The 15,194-nt window shown below is 54.2% G+C and overlaps 1 protein-coding gene across 1 annotated transcript in view; it reads right to left on the bottom strand.

Moving 5' to 3' along the window:
* Positions 1–582: 582 nt before the first annotated feature.
* PLPP7 (phospholipid phosphatase 7 (inactive)) overlaps positions 583–15,194 on the bottom strand; it is a 22,499-nt gene continuing 7,887 nt past the window's right edge. The window contains exon 2 of the mRNA XM_032257632.1: positions 583–1,904. Coding sequence (XP_032113523.1) covers positions 1,540–1,904 — 365 coding nt within the window. The 3' untranslated portion in view covers positions 583–1,539. The remainder of the gene's footprint in view (positions 1,905–15,194) is intronic.

Raw genomic sequence — 15,194 nt, 5'->3', positions numbered from 1 at the left:
GCCTCCTGGCCCTCTCCTCTTTCCTCCCAAGAACATTCTTCCCCTCCTTCCTGGCTCCCTCTACCCATTCCCTCCATCTGGGCTCAGATTTCCCCTTCTGGGACCCCTGCCCTGTCCCCCCAGGCTGCGCTCCAGGCCTTTGCTCTGAGCCCTCACTGTCCTGCACCTGCCTCCTGGCAGCTCTTGTAGCTTGGCTGTGTTTGTCTGGTTACTTGCCCACTTCCTGGAGGATGGGGATCAGGGTAGCCAGGAGTTGGGCAGCGAGGCTTTGGGAAGGCCTGAGGCTGAAGTGAGAGGTCTCTGGTCCATCGGCATCACAGCGAGGGCTTCTCAAACGGTCCCTGCCTAGGTTCCAGGGAGCAGCCAGCACAAGACCTGGGGCTGGAGAAGCACCAGGCGGCCACTCCAGGGTGAAGGGACCAGCCAGCCTGGTAAAGGCCAGGAGCAGGCCAGCGGTGCCCAGAGACCCCTAACCCTGGCACCAGGCTGAAGAATTACCCCACCCCTCCACCTGGTCCCATGTGAGCAAGGCCAGTGCGTCCGGAGCAATTGAATTGCACAAGGAAAAACCACATGGAGAGGGCCATTTGCATGTCATCTGTATTGTCACACGAAATGCACATCCATAACGGGTGACTTGGAAACGACCTATTAGGTCACACAGAGTCCGGCCCCTGGGGGCCAAAGCCTCATTGATGCCCACGGGTGGTGGCCAGTGCTTTCCCCGGGATGTGGCGTGTGCACCGGGTCTCCCTGGTGGAGAGTCAGCTCACGCCCCAGGCCCTGCAGCTGTCTGGCAGCAGCTCCCAAAATGCGCTTGAGGAACCAGTGGTTCCTTGGGGGTTAATAGCTGTTCCCCAAGAAGAGGGTTTTGTGGTCAAATAAGTTTAGGAAACATGGGTTCAACAAGGTTTAGCAAGAAGCTTTTTCTACAGGACTTGTCAGAGCCTTTACGGCAATAACGGCCTTTGTGAATGTCCAGCTTGGGGACAGAGCATGCAGCACTTCCCAAAGATATTGAACCACAAAACCCCTTTTCCGCAGAAGCGTCTCACGGGCTGGTGTCCCACAGGACACCCTTTGGAAAGTGCTGCCCTAAGCCGCCGATGACCGTTAATGGCTATGGCGCCTGCATCAGGCTGTAGGTGGGGGCATTTTGGCAGGCGTCGAGCTGTGGCGTGATGGGCACAGCCAAGGACTCAACAGTCATGACGATGAAAGGACAAGACAAGACTCGGCCCCCTCCCACCATCCTGGTTTTCACTGTCCCCAGAGCAGAAGCTAAATAGGACTGTCCCCACGGGTGAGTCCCAGCTGCCTAGAAGGACCCAGAGTCCAAGCAGAGGGGCAAGAGGCCCAGCACTGCCAAACACGCTCATCACCAGGTGGGGTGGCCTGGGGTCACCGGCCTCCCACCAAGAGGGGAAGACGACGTGGGGGTGACCGCTCTGCTCCGCCTGCCCCCGCCGCCTCGCCACCCACTGCCCCTTCTCTAGGGCCAGCCCTGCCCCCAGAGCCTTGTGTGGGCCGGCAGGCGCTTCACCAGGCAGAGATGAGCATCTGGCAGGTGCTGGAGGGCATCCAGACCAGCTCCACCAGGCGGAACTGGAGGTAGCCAATGACGAAGCCGGAGAGGACATCCGTGACATGGTGGCGGCCGATCATCACGCGGGACAGGCCCACGCAGAAGGCCCAGAGCACCAGCAGCACGCGCAGGGGCACCGCCAGCACCAGGTGGCTGAGGAAGAACTTGGACACCATGGCGGCGCGGCTGGCGTGCCCGGCTGGGAAGGCGTAGACGTCCATGGTGAGGTAGTCCAGGAGGCTGGGGCTGGTCTCGTATGGGCCGCGCCGCTTGATGAGCTTCTGCACGCCGGCCACTGTCATGATGTCCAGGAGCAGGGCTGTGGGCAGGAGACAGAGGGGCCATCAGGGCCACCAGCCAGGCCCAGGCCCCCCCATGCCTCCCCGCCTCGTCTCCCCTTCCTACCCCTCAATCAGGCCATTCAGCCACACTGACCCCCCCAGGCATGGTCCCACCTCTGGCCTTTGCCCTTGCTGTCCACCACTGCCTGGCATATCCTGCGCTTCCCATTGCCACTTTCTTTGGCAGAGAAGCCTTCCCTGACCACACTGTTTGTAAAAGCCCCAACCACGCTCTCTTCCCTCACCTTGCTTAATTTTTTCATGCAGTTTTTCTCATGCCTTGATATAATATGCATTTTCTTTCGCTCTCTCTCTTTTTCTCTCTCTTTCTCTCTCTCCCTCCCTCCCTCCCTCTTTCCTTTCTTTCTGTCTCGGGGGATTTGCCTCCTCTAGAAACTTATAAATGGAATCAGACAATATGTGACCTTTTGTGTCTGCCTTCCTGTCCCTAGCTTAATGTTAACAAGGTTTGCCCAGGTGGCAGCATGTGTCAGTACTTCATTCATTTTCATGGCCGAATAATATTCCATTGTATGGTCGGACCACTATCTCATCTTTCCTTTTTTTTTGAGAAAGAATCACCCAGGCTGGAGTGCATTGCAGTGTTGTGAGCCTGGCTCACTGCAACCTCCACCTCCCGGGTTCAAGCAATTCTCGTGCCTCAGCCTCCTGAGTAGCTGGGATTACAGGGGGCAGGCTAATTTTTGTATTTTTAGTAGAGACAGTGTTTCACCATGTTGGCCAAGCTAGTCTTGAACTCCTGACCTAAGGTGATCTGCCTGCCTCAGCCTCCCAAAGTGCTGGAATTATAGGTGTGAGCCACTGTGTCCAAACTCCTTTTTTTTTTTTTTTTATATATGAGATAGATGTCTCTGGCTGAGCGTGGTGGCTCATACTTGTAATGAGATTACACTTTGGGAGGCTGAGGTGAGCATATTGCTTGAGCCCAGCAGTCTGAGACTAGCCTGGGCCACATGGCAAAACCCTGTCTATACAAGTACAAAAATTAGCCATATGTGATGGCACGTGTCTGTAGTTCCAGCTACTCAGGAGGCTAAGGTTGGAGGATTGCACAAGTCCAAGAGTTTGAGACCAGCCTGGGCAACATGGCAAAACCCCTTCTCTACAAAAAAAATACACCAAATTAGCTGAGTGTGGTGGTGCAGCTATTCAGGAGGCTGAGGTGACACAGTGAGACCCTGTCTTAAAAAAAAAAAAAAAGAGAGAGAGAGACAGAGATGATGTCTCTTTCTGTTGCCCAGACTGGAGTGTAGTGGTGCAATCATAACTCACTGTAACCTTGAATTCCTGGGCTCAAGAGGTCCTCCTGCTTCAGCTTCCTGAGTCACTGAGACTACAGGTGTGCCACCCTGCCCAGCTAATTAAAAAATATATATATATTTTTGTACAGATGAGGGTCCCACTTTGCTGCCCAAGATGGTCTCAAACTCCTGACTTCAGGCTATCCCCCCACCTCAGCCTCCCAAAGTGCTGGGACTCCAGGCCTGAGCCACTGCGCCACACACTATTTGTTTATCCATTCATCTGCTGATGGCCATCGAGCTGTCGGCACCTTTCGGCTGCCGTGACTCACGCTGCTACGCACGTGGCTGCCTGCTTCAGTTCTTTTGATAACTCCCAGGATTGGGGTCGCTGGTTGGTAATGACAGTAACTATGAGTGACTCTTTGAGGAATCCCACTGTTTCCCCAGCAACCGCACTGTGTCATCCCCACTTCACAGAGGACAAGATGAACCCTTTAAGCTCGAGGCGCTCATGCCTGCTGCTCCTGCTTTTTGAAAGGTTCCACTCTTTCCCAACCCACCACCCCAGGGACCTGCCCCGACCTTCCAGGCAGCTCAGGCCCTGAAAGGTGATGCCTCAACACCTGGCCTCTCTGCTTCAGGCTCGTCCCCGCAGTCACTGAGGAATCTGTTGGGAGGGGAAGGCTCGCTGTCTGCGGTGTAGACCATCACTTCGGGGAGGCAAGGGCCCAGGCTGTTTGTTTAATAGGTTTTTTCCCCTGGGGCTAGAAACAGAGCTGCAGTCTTCAACTTAGCTGAGTTACTGGCCTGAGGTTCATAACCAGAGAGGTGGGCGCTTTCCCTTTTATTTATTTATTTATTTATTTTGAGACGGAATTTCACTCTTGTTGCCCAGGCTGGAGTGCCGTGGCGAGATCTTGGCTCACTGCAACTTCCGCCTCCCGGGTTCAAGCAATTCTCCTGCCTCAGCCTCCCAAGTAGCTGGGATTACAGGCCACCACGCCTGGCTAAATTTTTTTTTTTTTTTTTGCATTTTTAATAAAGACAGGGGTTTCACTGTGTTGGCCTGGCTGGTCTCGAACTCCTGACCTCATGATCTGCCCACCTCAGCCTCCCAAAGTGCTGGGATTACAGGCATGAGCCACCGTGCCTGGCATTTTTTTTTTTTTTTTTTTGAGACAAAGTTTTGCTCTGTCGCCCAGGCTGGAGGGCTGAGGCACAATCTCGGCTCACTGCAACCTCCACCTTCTGGGTCCAAGTGATTCTCCTGCTTAGCCTCCTGAGTAGCTCGGACAATGGGCACCCACCATCACGGCTGGCTAATTTTTGTATTTTCAGTAGAGATGGGGTTTCACCATGTTGGCCAGGCCAGTCTCAAACTCCTGACCTCAAGGGATCTGCCCGCCTCTGCCTCCCAAAAAGTGCTGTGGCACCCAGACAGCCAATGTGGGGTTTCTGGGTCAACCCTTCCCACCCTTAGGAAGGCCCTTGGAGCTCACACCCTCTGACCTGGGGTGGGGGTGGCATTGGCAGGCCAGACAGCACCCCCAGGGCAGGTGCAGAGTCAGCAGGGAGCCTGTGCCCTGCCCCCTGTGCCTCACCACCTCAGGTGACCTTGGTGACCCCGGTGAGGTCACAGCCCCTGTAAGCCCTGCTTCAGGGACAGTGAAGGCAACAGCCACAGTGCAGTGCAGTGACAAAGCTCACAGGCGTCACAGCCAGAGACGTTCCTGCCCTCAGCTGTGTGACCTCGGGCAAGCCACCTAACTTTCCTCACCTGCGAGACTGTGGGAAGTAGGAAAGTTCCTTTTTTTTTTTTTTTTTTTGAGTTGGAGTTTTGCTCTTGTTACCCAGGCTGGAGTGCAATGGTGCAATCTCGGCTCACCACAACCTCCGCCTCCTGGGTTCAGGCAATTCTCCTGCCTCAGCCTCCTGAGTAGCTGGGATTACAGGCATGCGCCACCATGCCCAGCTAATTTTTTGTATTTTTAGTAGAGATGGGGTTTCACCATGTTGACCAGGATGGTCTCGATCTCTTGACCTTGTGATCCACCCGCCTTGGCCTCCCAAAGTGCTGGGATTACAGGCGTGAGCTACCGCGCCTGGCTGGAAAGTTCCTTTTTAAAGTTTTCTTTCTTTTTAAAGAATAAATCACAAGTGTGCTAATAACTTTGTGAAGCCCTATCCTATGTAGCTGTGAGACACGCCGTGCTTACAGACGTGCTTACAGACACGTAGCACATTCTATGTCCTTGTGCTTTAACAAGATATCTGTGCTGGACGTGCTCACAGGCATGTCCCAGCTCTCCACTGCTTTTAGCTGTTTAGAAAAGTTTTAAGTTGTTGGCCAATCGGGGTTTAGTTTAAAATGTGAGGTCTGGTTCCGGTCAACAGAGATGAGACATGGCAGTAAAAACAACCCCAAATGTACGTAAGGAGTACATATGTCTGCTTTCGTTTGTTCACTGTACCCTCATGGCACGATGGCTAGCGAGGGTACCTTCCTGCAGTCCAGGAAGTAAAAGTTGTGTTGCTAAAAGATCCTTTGTCTCAGTGCTAATTTTTCTTTGTGAGCATCTATTTCCAACAGAGACCAAGCTCATGGACACCCACTTCCCAGAGGGAGCCTGGCACAGAGCCTGCAGGGTGACAAGGTTTCCCTGGGACAGAGGAGTTTCCTAGGACACAAGGCATTCAGTGCTAAAGCAGGGAAGTCCCACCAAATGACTGACTTGGTCCCCTGCAAATGCCTGGCCCACAAGGAGGGCTGGATAAGGGTCGGGGGTTATGACTCAATGACAGTCCACTGCAGCCCGATGCTGGGAGCTTTCCTAGAAAACTTTGCAGTGTTTATCAGCATGGACAGCTGCTGGCAGAAATGGAAACAAAAATCTAGGAAAAAAAAAAAAAAAAGGCCGGGCGCGGTGGCTCAAGCCTGTAATCCCAGCACTTTGGGAGGCCGAGGCGGGTGGATCACGAGGTCAAGAGATCGAGACCATCCTGGTCAACATGGTGAAACCCCGTCTCTACTAAAAATACAAAAAATTAGCTGGCCATGGTGGCGCGTGCCTGTAATCCCAGCTACTCAGGAGGCTGAGGCAGGAGAATTGCCTGAACCCAGGAGGCGGAGGTTGCGGTGAGCCGAGATCGCGCCATTGCACTCCAGCCTGGGTAACATGAGTGAAAACTCCGTCTCAAAAAAAAAAAAAAAAGAAGAGGTAGATGCTGTTCACTGCAGAACATTACAAAAAACAAAAGTTAGAGTTTAAATCACCTGGAACCTGCCCCTCAGAGGTAGCCACTGTTCCAGACCCTTCCATCCATCTATAGAGCATAGATGTAATAAAGGTTGTAACATGGTTTACATATGACGTTCTGTCACCTGTGTTTGAGTCTTGCCCCATCACGTACCCCCGACCCCCATGCTGCAGGGGTAAGGTACTATGGCACACCTAACTGTCCATGCCAGGCAGTCAGCCTGTTCCATGCCACACAGTCCTTCCTGGAAAGAACAGAACTTTGAGGCCCAGGTGCAGTGGCTCATGCCTGTAAGCCTAGCACTTTGGGAGGCTGAGGTGGGTGGATCACCTGAGGTCAGGATTTTCAAGACCAGCCTGACCAACATGGAGAAACCCCATCTCTACTAAAAATACAAAATTAGCTGGGCATGGTGCTGCATGCCTATAATCCCAGCTACTTGGGAGACTGAGGCAGGAGAATCGCTTGAGCCTGGGAGGTGGAGTTCGCAGTGAGCCAAGATCATGCCATTGCACTCCAGCCTGGGCGACAGAAGTTCGGCTGGCCAGGCGTGGTGGCTCATGCCCGTAATCCCGGCACTTTGGGAGGCTGAGGCGGGCAGATCACAAGATCAAGAGATTGAGACCATCCTGGCCAAAATGGTGAAACCCTGTCTCTACTAAAAATACAAAAATTAGCCAGGCGTGGTGGCACACGCCTATAGTCCCAGCTACTCGGGAGGCTGAGGCAGAAGAATCACTTGAACCTGGGATGCTGAGGTTGCAGTGAGCAGAGATTATGCCACTGTATTCCAGCCTGGTGACAGAGTGAGACTCTGTCTCAAAAAACAAAAAAAAGAAAGAAGAAAGAACAGAACTTCAGGCCCGCCCCCCACCTTTTCCTGCCTACTTCAGGGTTGCTGCTCGCAGTCTGGTCTCTCTGTCTAGGGTTTGAACTGTGGCCTCTCCTGGCCCCTCTCATTAGCCGCAGGGCTGGCTGAGAGCCTCGAACCCTGGAAATGCCTGGCCAGCGCAGGAGGGGGCTGAGCAGGTGCACAGAAGAGCTGCCTGGCCCAAGGGGGGCAGGGCCTGAAGGGCTGGAGAAAACCTTGCTCTACCCTTGCCTGCCAATTTCATGGCAGCTGTTCCCCTGGGCTGGGTCCTCCCAGGAGGTGGCTGGGGAGGTATGTGGCCGGCCATCTCGTGTGCTGACCATGCCAGGGTCTGCAGCCATCTGAAACCTGTCAGAGGTCACAGTTCCAGCAAGAGAGAGGAACTGGGGATTGCCAGGTCCCCAGGGCAGGTGGGAGCTGGAGAGAGGTGGCTGTGCTGACCTTGGCATGCCTCAGCTCTGTGGAGCAGCTGAGGAAGCCAGCTGAGAGGGGCCAGCTGGTCTCCTCTAGCCCAGAGAGCCCTTCTCATCTGCAGCCCTCCCCCTGGCCCCAGCCTGGCGACAGGCTCTTTTTCCCTGTGGAGTGAAGGCAGTTCATGGGGAAGGGTTAAATCTGAAGGCTCTGGAGTCACAGGTAGGGTCCAAGTCTCGCTGGCTGGGGCTGTGAGGAGGGGTCCTGGTGCTTCTGGCCTGGGGGTCCACCCTGCTAATTAAGAACAAGTACGGGCTGGGCGTGGTGGCTCATGCCCGTAATCCCAGCATTTTGGGAGGCCAAGGCGGATGGATCACCTGAGGTCGGGAGTTTGAGACCAGCCTGGCCAACACAGTGAAACTCCATCTCTACTAAAAATACAAAAAAATTTAGCCAGGCATGGTGGTGGGCACTTGTAGTCACAGCTACTCGGGAGGCTGAGGCAGGAGAATCACTTGAATTCGGGAGGCAGAGGTTGCAGGGAGCCAAGATCGCACCACTGCACTCCAGCCTGGGTGACACGGTGAGATTCTGTCTCAAAAAAAAAAAAAAGAACAAGTTCCTTCCTCTCTCAGAGCCTTGGTCTACTCATCTGTAGCAAGGGTGGTCCCAGGACGAAATGAGACAATACATGGCGGGGAGCGTTTAGCAGGAGGAGTCCCAGGACGAAACAACAAGATGAATGGGGGGAGCATGGTGATTGACAGCGTGCTGCTGCCATTACGCCACCCACAAGTCCTGGCCCACCTGGCCCGGGGAAGCCGCGGGAGGCTCTGGTCCTGCAGGCTGGGGCACTGAGTAGGAGCATCAGTGAAGGCTTTGCTTTCTAAGGTCCTACCAGGCTCAAAATTGTCTGGCCCAGGTTCCAAGACCTCCACCACCTCAATGGCAAATGAGGCCAGGGCCTCCCTGGTGTTGGTGGTTTATGGCCGGTGGCCAGCCAGGATCTGGGTGCCGGGAGAGCTGCCAGAATCTTGGGTAGGGGGAGGTTAATGCAGACCAGGACTGGGCTACATGGTGGCTGAAATGGGACACCAGCCACTGGAAGGCATGAGCCATGGGTCTTCCTGGCGACCAGGTCTGTAGGTCGAAAACCAGGGCTCAGCAGCTGATGGGTTTAAAATCTGCCTTTCGAGGCCAGTGTGGTGGTTCACGCCTGTAATCCCAGCACTTTGGGAGGCCTAGGTGGGTGGATCACCTGAGGTTAGGAGTTCGAGACCAGCCTGGCCAACATGGTGAAAACCTGTCTCTACCAAAAATACAAAATTTGCTGGACGTGGTGGCATGTCCCTGTAGTCCCAGCTACTTGGGAGGCTAAGGCAGGAGAATCACTTGAATCTGGGAGGTGGAGCTTACAGTGATCTGAGATCGTACCACTGCACTCCAGCCTGGGTGACAGAGGGAGACTCTGTCTCAAAATAGATAAACAAACAAACAAACAAATAAATAAATAAATAAAATCTGCCTTTTGAGCACAGGGGCCCCCATGGACAGCTGCTCTGTTCAAGGAAAAAGAGGGGAATAAGGGGTGACTTTACGAAGTCACCCAGGGGGTACACTACACTGGGCCCAGCACCTCACTCTGATGGGTGGCCAAAGGCAAGGAGGGCTGGGTGCCTTGACCTCCCCACAGCCCTACTCTCTGCATGGGCTGTCAGGATCCATAGATCCATAGGCCCAGAACTAAGCTAGACCCAAACCTTCCTTTTTTTTTTTTTTTTTTTTTTTTGAGACAGTCTCTCTCTCTGTTGCCCAGGCTGGAATGCAGTGGTGCAAACATGGTTCACTGCAGCTACTGAGCTCAAATGATCCTCCTGTCTCAGCCTCCCATGTAGCTGGGACCATAGGCACAGGCTACAGCCAGCTAATTTGTTGATTTATTGTAAAGACAGTGTCTCACTTTGTTGCCCAAGCTGGTCTTGAACTCCTGGGCTCATCATCCTCCCGCCTTAGCCTCCTAAAGTGCTGAGATTATAGGTGTGAGCCACCGTGCCTGGCTCCTTTCAAATTTCTAGCAGCAAAACGTTTTTCCCAATGAAAGCATACAGACTCAGTGTATGAAACAGATGCGGCTGAAGCTGGTGTGTTGGTGAGAGGGGGTCATCTGGAGCTCCCCTGTCTGCCAGGGAGACCTCTGAGGGTGCCCACGTCTCATGACCTGGAAACCCCATCTATAGTTTGAATGAGTCCCCTGGAGCTGGAGGGAGCTGCGCTGGCCTGGACTGGCTGTGCGAACATTTCAGGGAGGCCACTCAGCCCCAGTGCAACAGTGTTGAGAGGTGGGACCTCTAAGAGGTGATCAGGCCGGGCGTGGTGGCTCACGCCTATAATCCTAGTACTTTGGGAGGCGAAGGCAGGTGGATCACTTGAAGTCAGGAGTTCGAGACCAGCCTGGCCAACATGGTGAAACCACATACCCCATTTCTACTAAAAATATTTTGAAAATTAGCTGGGCATGGTGGCAGGTGCCTGTAGTCCCAGCTACTTAGGGGGCTGAGGAGGGAGAATCACTTGAACCAGGAGGTGGAGATTGCAGTGAGCCGAGATCATGCCACTGCACTCCAACCTGGCAACAGCTGGAGCTCCCCTGTCTCAAAAAAAGAAAGAAAAAAAGGTGATTGGCCATGGGGGCTCTCCCCTCATGAATGGATGAATGTGGTATAGGGGGTGGTTTCTGATGAAAGGGTGAGTGTGGCCACCCTCCTGCCCCTGTCCCCAAGGCATACGCTCCCTGGCACATAATGGGGAAGGCATCAGGGAGGGAGGAGGCCCTCACCAGACACAGCCCCTCAACCTGGACGTCCCAGCCTCCAAACCATGAGCCAAATACACTTCTTTATAAATCAGTCGTGGTATTCAGTTACAGCAGCACAGAGGGGACTAAGTCACCCCACAGCTGGGCCTTTGGGAAGCTGTGTCTATTTCGGGCTGCTTCTACCTCTTCAGGCCATAATTCGGGGAGGCTCTGCCCCTTTTCTGGCTGTCCAGCTGGCCTGGCCCAGACTGTGCCTGGTTCATTCGCTTTTCCACCAGTTCTTGGGCATTGCCAGTTCTTGAGTATTTCAGGTGTGTGTCAGGCCTGGCGCTGTGAACCAGGCTGGCAGGGTCCCCTATGGGCAAGCAGGGTGGTGGCCAGTAAGCACACAGTGACACAGACAGTGACTCTCATAGATCACAGGTATGACGAGGTCCGTGGCCTCTCGCCTTCACCACGCTGCAGCTGTCTGGCCCGGGGGATTGTGAATGAAGAGGCAGTGGGCCTGCCGTCCTCAGACCCCAGGGTGGCTCTCCAACAGAGCCGTGGCCTCCCCTGGGCCTCCCACCCCACTCTGCCCTCTCCCGCTGCCCCTGCGCAGGCCTCTCTCACTCCTCCAGTGCAGCCAGCCCTCGGTGTGACTGTGATTGTGACACTGTCAGCGCATCATCTGGTGCCCAGAAATAGAAGCAAACGGCGCCATCACTCAAGGCCGATTCTGCCCCCGTGGCCTGCCCAGTGAGCCGACCTACATTTCCTTCCTGACTCAAGGAGGGCAAGGAGACCCCTGTGGGGGGAGAGGTCCACCCAGCAGGAGGCTCAGGGGCAAGAGCCGGGGAGCTGGTGGGAGCTGCGCTGGCCCGAACCGGCTGTGCGAACGTTTCAGGGAGGCCGCTCAGCCTCCACCGGCCTCCACTCACTGGGGTCACCCAGGGCGGTGGCCGCGCACTCGGGCTCCAGAACGAGACCAGCTTCAGCCACCTGTGCACAGCCTCACCTCGGCGTGTCTGTCCCTTGGACTTCGCCGCCACGGACACGCTGGGATGACAAGGGCCTGCTCTGATGCTTATGTGCACCAGGCACTCGGCAGATGACCCCCCGGGACCATGTCAGAGGACACTAGGACTTGGCCCCACCGCCCTCAGCTCTTTTCACTGCGGCCTGAATATCTGAATTCCCCATGTAGGAAGCACAGCTGTCTCCAGGGCCCTGATGTTCTAGAGGCTCCCAGGCCCTCCAAGGGGGGCAAGAACTCACCTCGAGGCCCACCCTTCCCCTCTCGCCCAGGTCCCTCGGGGCCGGTGGTGGCCGGGGAACCCAAGTGCTGGCGGCTCCCCAAAGCCAGGCAGGAGCCAGGCGTTTCTTGGAAAAGAGACAGAAGAATATTTTAAAAATGATCTGGGCATGGTGGCAGGTACCTGTAACCCAGCTACTTGGGAGGCTGAGGCAGGAGAATCACTTGAACTGGGAGGTGGTTCAAGTGATTCTATTGCTGGCATCCTGGAAGATTTGGAATCATCTCCTTCTGAGGCCTTTGAAAATCAGAACACCATTTGTCTGCTGGTGGCTGTATGCATGGGGGAAGAGGGGCATCTAGGTGACCTAGTGTGGCCTTTGTGGCTTTGGGCTGCTTTCGCCCTGAGGATGCACTTGGTGGGACCAGCTCAGAGCAGGAAGGGTCTTTGGGGAGTTGGGGCTGGTGGGTGGGGGTGGGCGGTGGAGGCTGTGGGCTAAGCTGTTCTAAAGCAAGGAGCAAGGACAGGGCTTCGGAGACTCCCTGCAGACTGTGAGCAGCTAGGTTTGTGAGTGGATGTCTCACGCAGGCTGGGCTGGGAGGAGGGGTCCCGGTGCTCCTGGGCTGGGAAGTCAATCCTACTTCTCATCCCCCATTCTGGCTTCTGGAAGGTTGGGGGCCAGCCATATACTGCCCAGGGGGTGTGTAAATCGGTCTGAACTTCCTGAAGGGCATTTGGTTTCAGAATCAGAAGTCTCTTGCGCGCGGCTCCCTTGGACTCAGCTCTTCCCTTTGTGGGAATATCTCCGTGGGAAATGGTTAGGGATGTGCACCATGATTCAAGGCCTGGGATGTTCACTGCAGCATTGTTTATAAGACTGAAAAACGTGAAACGACCCAGCGCCCTTCAGGAGACAGACGGGACAAATCGTGGTCTAGTCCAGACACTGAGCGTGCTGTGGCCACAGCAGATGCTGAGGCCTGCGTATATTTATAGCCCCACTATACAGGAGGGCCGTGGGGTATGTTAAGTGGAAAAGGCTGCTTATAAAAGAGGATTTACAGCAGGATGCCATCTTCATAAAATAAGATATATATGTAAACAAATGTGCTTATCTGCGGAGAAAAATGTCTAGAAGGTACTGCTCTAACAATGCTTCTTGCTGGGCAGGAGGATTAAGGGTGATTTTTACTGTCTTTTTGTAATTCTGCACTTTAAAATTTTTCTTGCCACGAGCACGCATTATTTGTGCACATTTTTAAAAAGTTATCTTTACAGGCTGGACACAGTGGCTCATGCCTGTTATCCCAGCACTTTGGGAGGCGGAGGTGGGTTGATCGCTTGAGCTCAGAAGTTCGAGACCAGCCTGGCCAACATGGTGAAACCCGGTCTCTACTAAAACTACAAAAATTAGCCAGGCGTGGTGGCAGGTGCCTGTAATCCCAGCTACTCAGGAGGCTGAGGCGGGATAATCACTTGAACCTGGGAGGCAGAGGTTGCAGCGAGCCCAGACCACACCACTACATTCCAGCCTGGGTGACAGAGCGAGACTCTCTCAAGAAAGGAAAAAGAAAAAAAATAACTCCACCTGCCAAAGCCAACCTTCCCTATCTTTGAAGACCAGTGGTGTGCAAAGCACTCAGGACCATAAATAGAATGACTGATGGCAGGCCAGGCATGGTGGCTCACGCCTGTCCCAGCACTTTGGGAGGCCGAGGTGGGCAGAGGGCAGATCATGAGGTCAAGAGATCGAGACCATCCTGGCCAACATGGTGAAACCCTGTCTCTACTAAAAATATAAAAATTAGCTAGGTGTGTTGGTGCACACTTATAGTCTCAGCTACTTGGGAGGCAGAGGCAGGAGAATGGCTTGAACCTGGGAGGCAGAGATTGCAGTGAGCCAAGATTGCACCACTGTACTCCAGCCTGGCGACAGAGACTCCATCTCAAAAAGAAAAAAAAAAAAAAGAAAGACTGATGGCACTGATTATTCAGTCTGCTGAGCACCAGGCCCTGCTGGGGGCGGGTCCCAAGGACAAGAAGTCACTAGCTGTGCTGGTGGGCAATGCTGACCCAGACCCTGCCTACTGTCACCACAAACTATTATATTTCTCTTGCATCTGCTGTGTGGACGGCTGCCAGGGCAGTATATTAAGGGGCCCTGAACTGGCCTGGGGGTGGCCAAAGGCCCCCCTGAGGGACTGACTGTTACACTGAGCCCCACTGAGATGCTGAGAGAGGAGGCTGGGGAGGGAGGCCCCTCTACTTCCCAGGGGACAGTGTGTACAGTCTCCCACAGGAGGGTATCTGAGTGAAGATTTGGGATCAGCCCAAATATCCCTCAGTCAGGAACAGGCTGGACAAGCCTCCTGGAGAGGCTGTCACCTAAACTGTCCGTGAGAGCACGAGCCAGAGGCGGGGATGGGAGAGCTGCCAGAACAGATTATCTGGAGTGTCTGAAGCCTTCATGCTCGGGGCGAGGGACATGGGGTGTCCAGACCAGGATTCCAGGTGGGAGGGCCACAGCTGCGACAGTGAGGCCAGGCCGTGCAAAACACAACCCGAGAAACACACCACAGGTTAGCATTCACATGGGGACAAATCCAGGGGCACGTGGCCCAAGCTGCGGCAGAGGCTCCCTGGGAGGGAGTTTGAGGGACTCACTTTCTTCTTGATTTAGCCTTGGAATGATAACGTTTTTTCTTACTACGAGAGTGTATAGGCCGGCACAGTGGCTCACGCCTATAATCCCAGCACTTTGGGAGGCCGAGGTAGGCGGATCATCTGAGGTCAGGAGGTCAAGAGCAGCCTGGCCAACATGGTGAAACATCATCTCTACTAAAAATATGCAAAATTAGCTGGGCATGCACCTGTAATGCCAGTTATGCAGGAGGCTAAGGCAGGAGAATCACTTGAACTGAGGAGGCGGAGGTTGCAGTGAGCTGAAATGGCGCCACTGTACTCCAGCCTGGGCGACAGAGTGAGACTCCGTCTCAAAAAAACTAAAAAAATACGTAATGAAAAGAGACTTGGGCCTGGTGCAGTGGCTCAAGCCTCTAATCCCAGCATTTTGGGAGGCTAAGGCAGGCAGATCACAGGTCAGGAGTTCAAGGCCAGCCTGGGCAATATGGTGAAACCCTGTCTCTATTAAAAGTACAAAAATTAGTTGGGCATGATGGCAGGCCCCTGTAGTTCCAGCTATTCAGGAGGCCGAGGCAGGAGAATTGCTTGAACCCAGGAGGCAGAAGTTGCAGTGAGACCAGATAGCGCCACTGCACTCCAGCCTGGGCGATAAAGACCCCATCAAAAAGGAAAGAAGAAAGAAAGAAAGAGAGAAAGAAGGAAAGAAAGAGAAAGAGAGAAAGAGAAGGAAGGAAGGAAGGAAGGAAGGAAGGAAGGAAGGAAGGAAGGAA

The sequence above is a fragment of the Sapajus apella genome, unplaced genomic scaffold (genome assembly GCF_009761245.1).
Source record: "Sapajus apella isolate SASKATOON/1434 unplaced genomic scaffold, GSC_monkey_1.0 scaffold97, whole genome shotgun sequence".
Lineage (NCBI taxonomy): Eukaryota > Metazoa > Chordata > Mammalia > Primates > Cebidae > Sapajus > Sapajus apella.
This window is presented reverse-complemented; position numbering and strand designations above follow the sequence as displayed.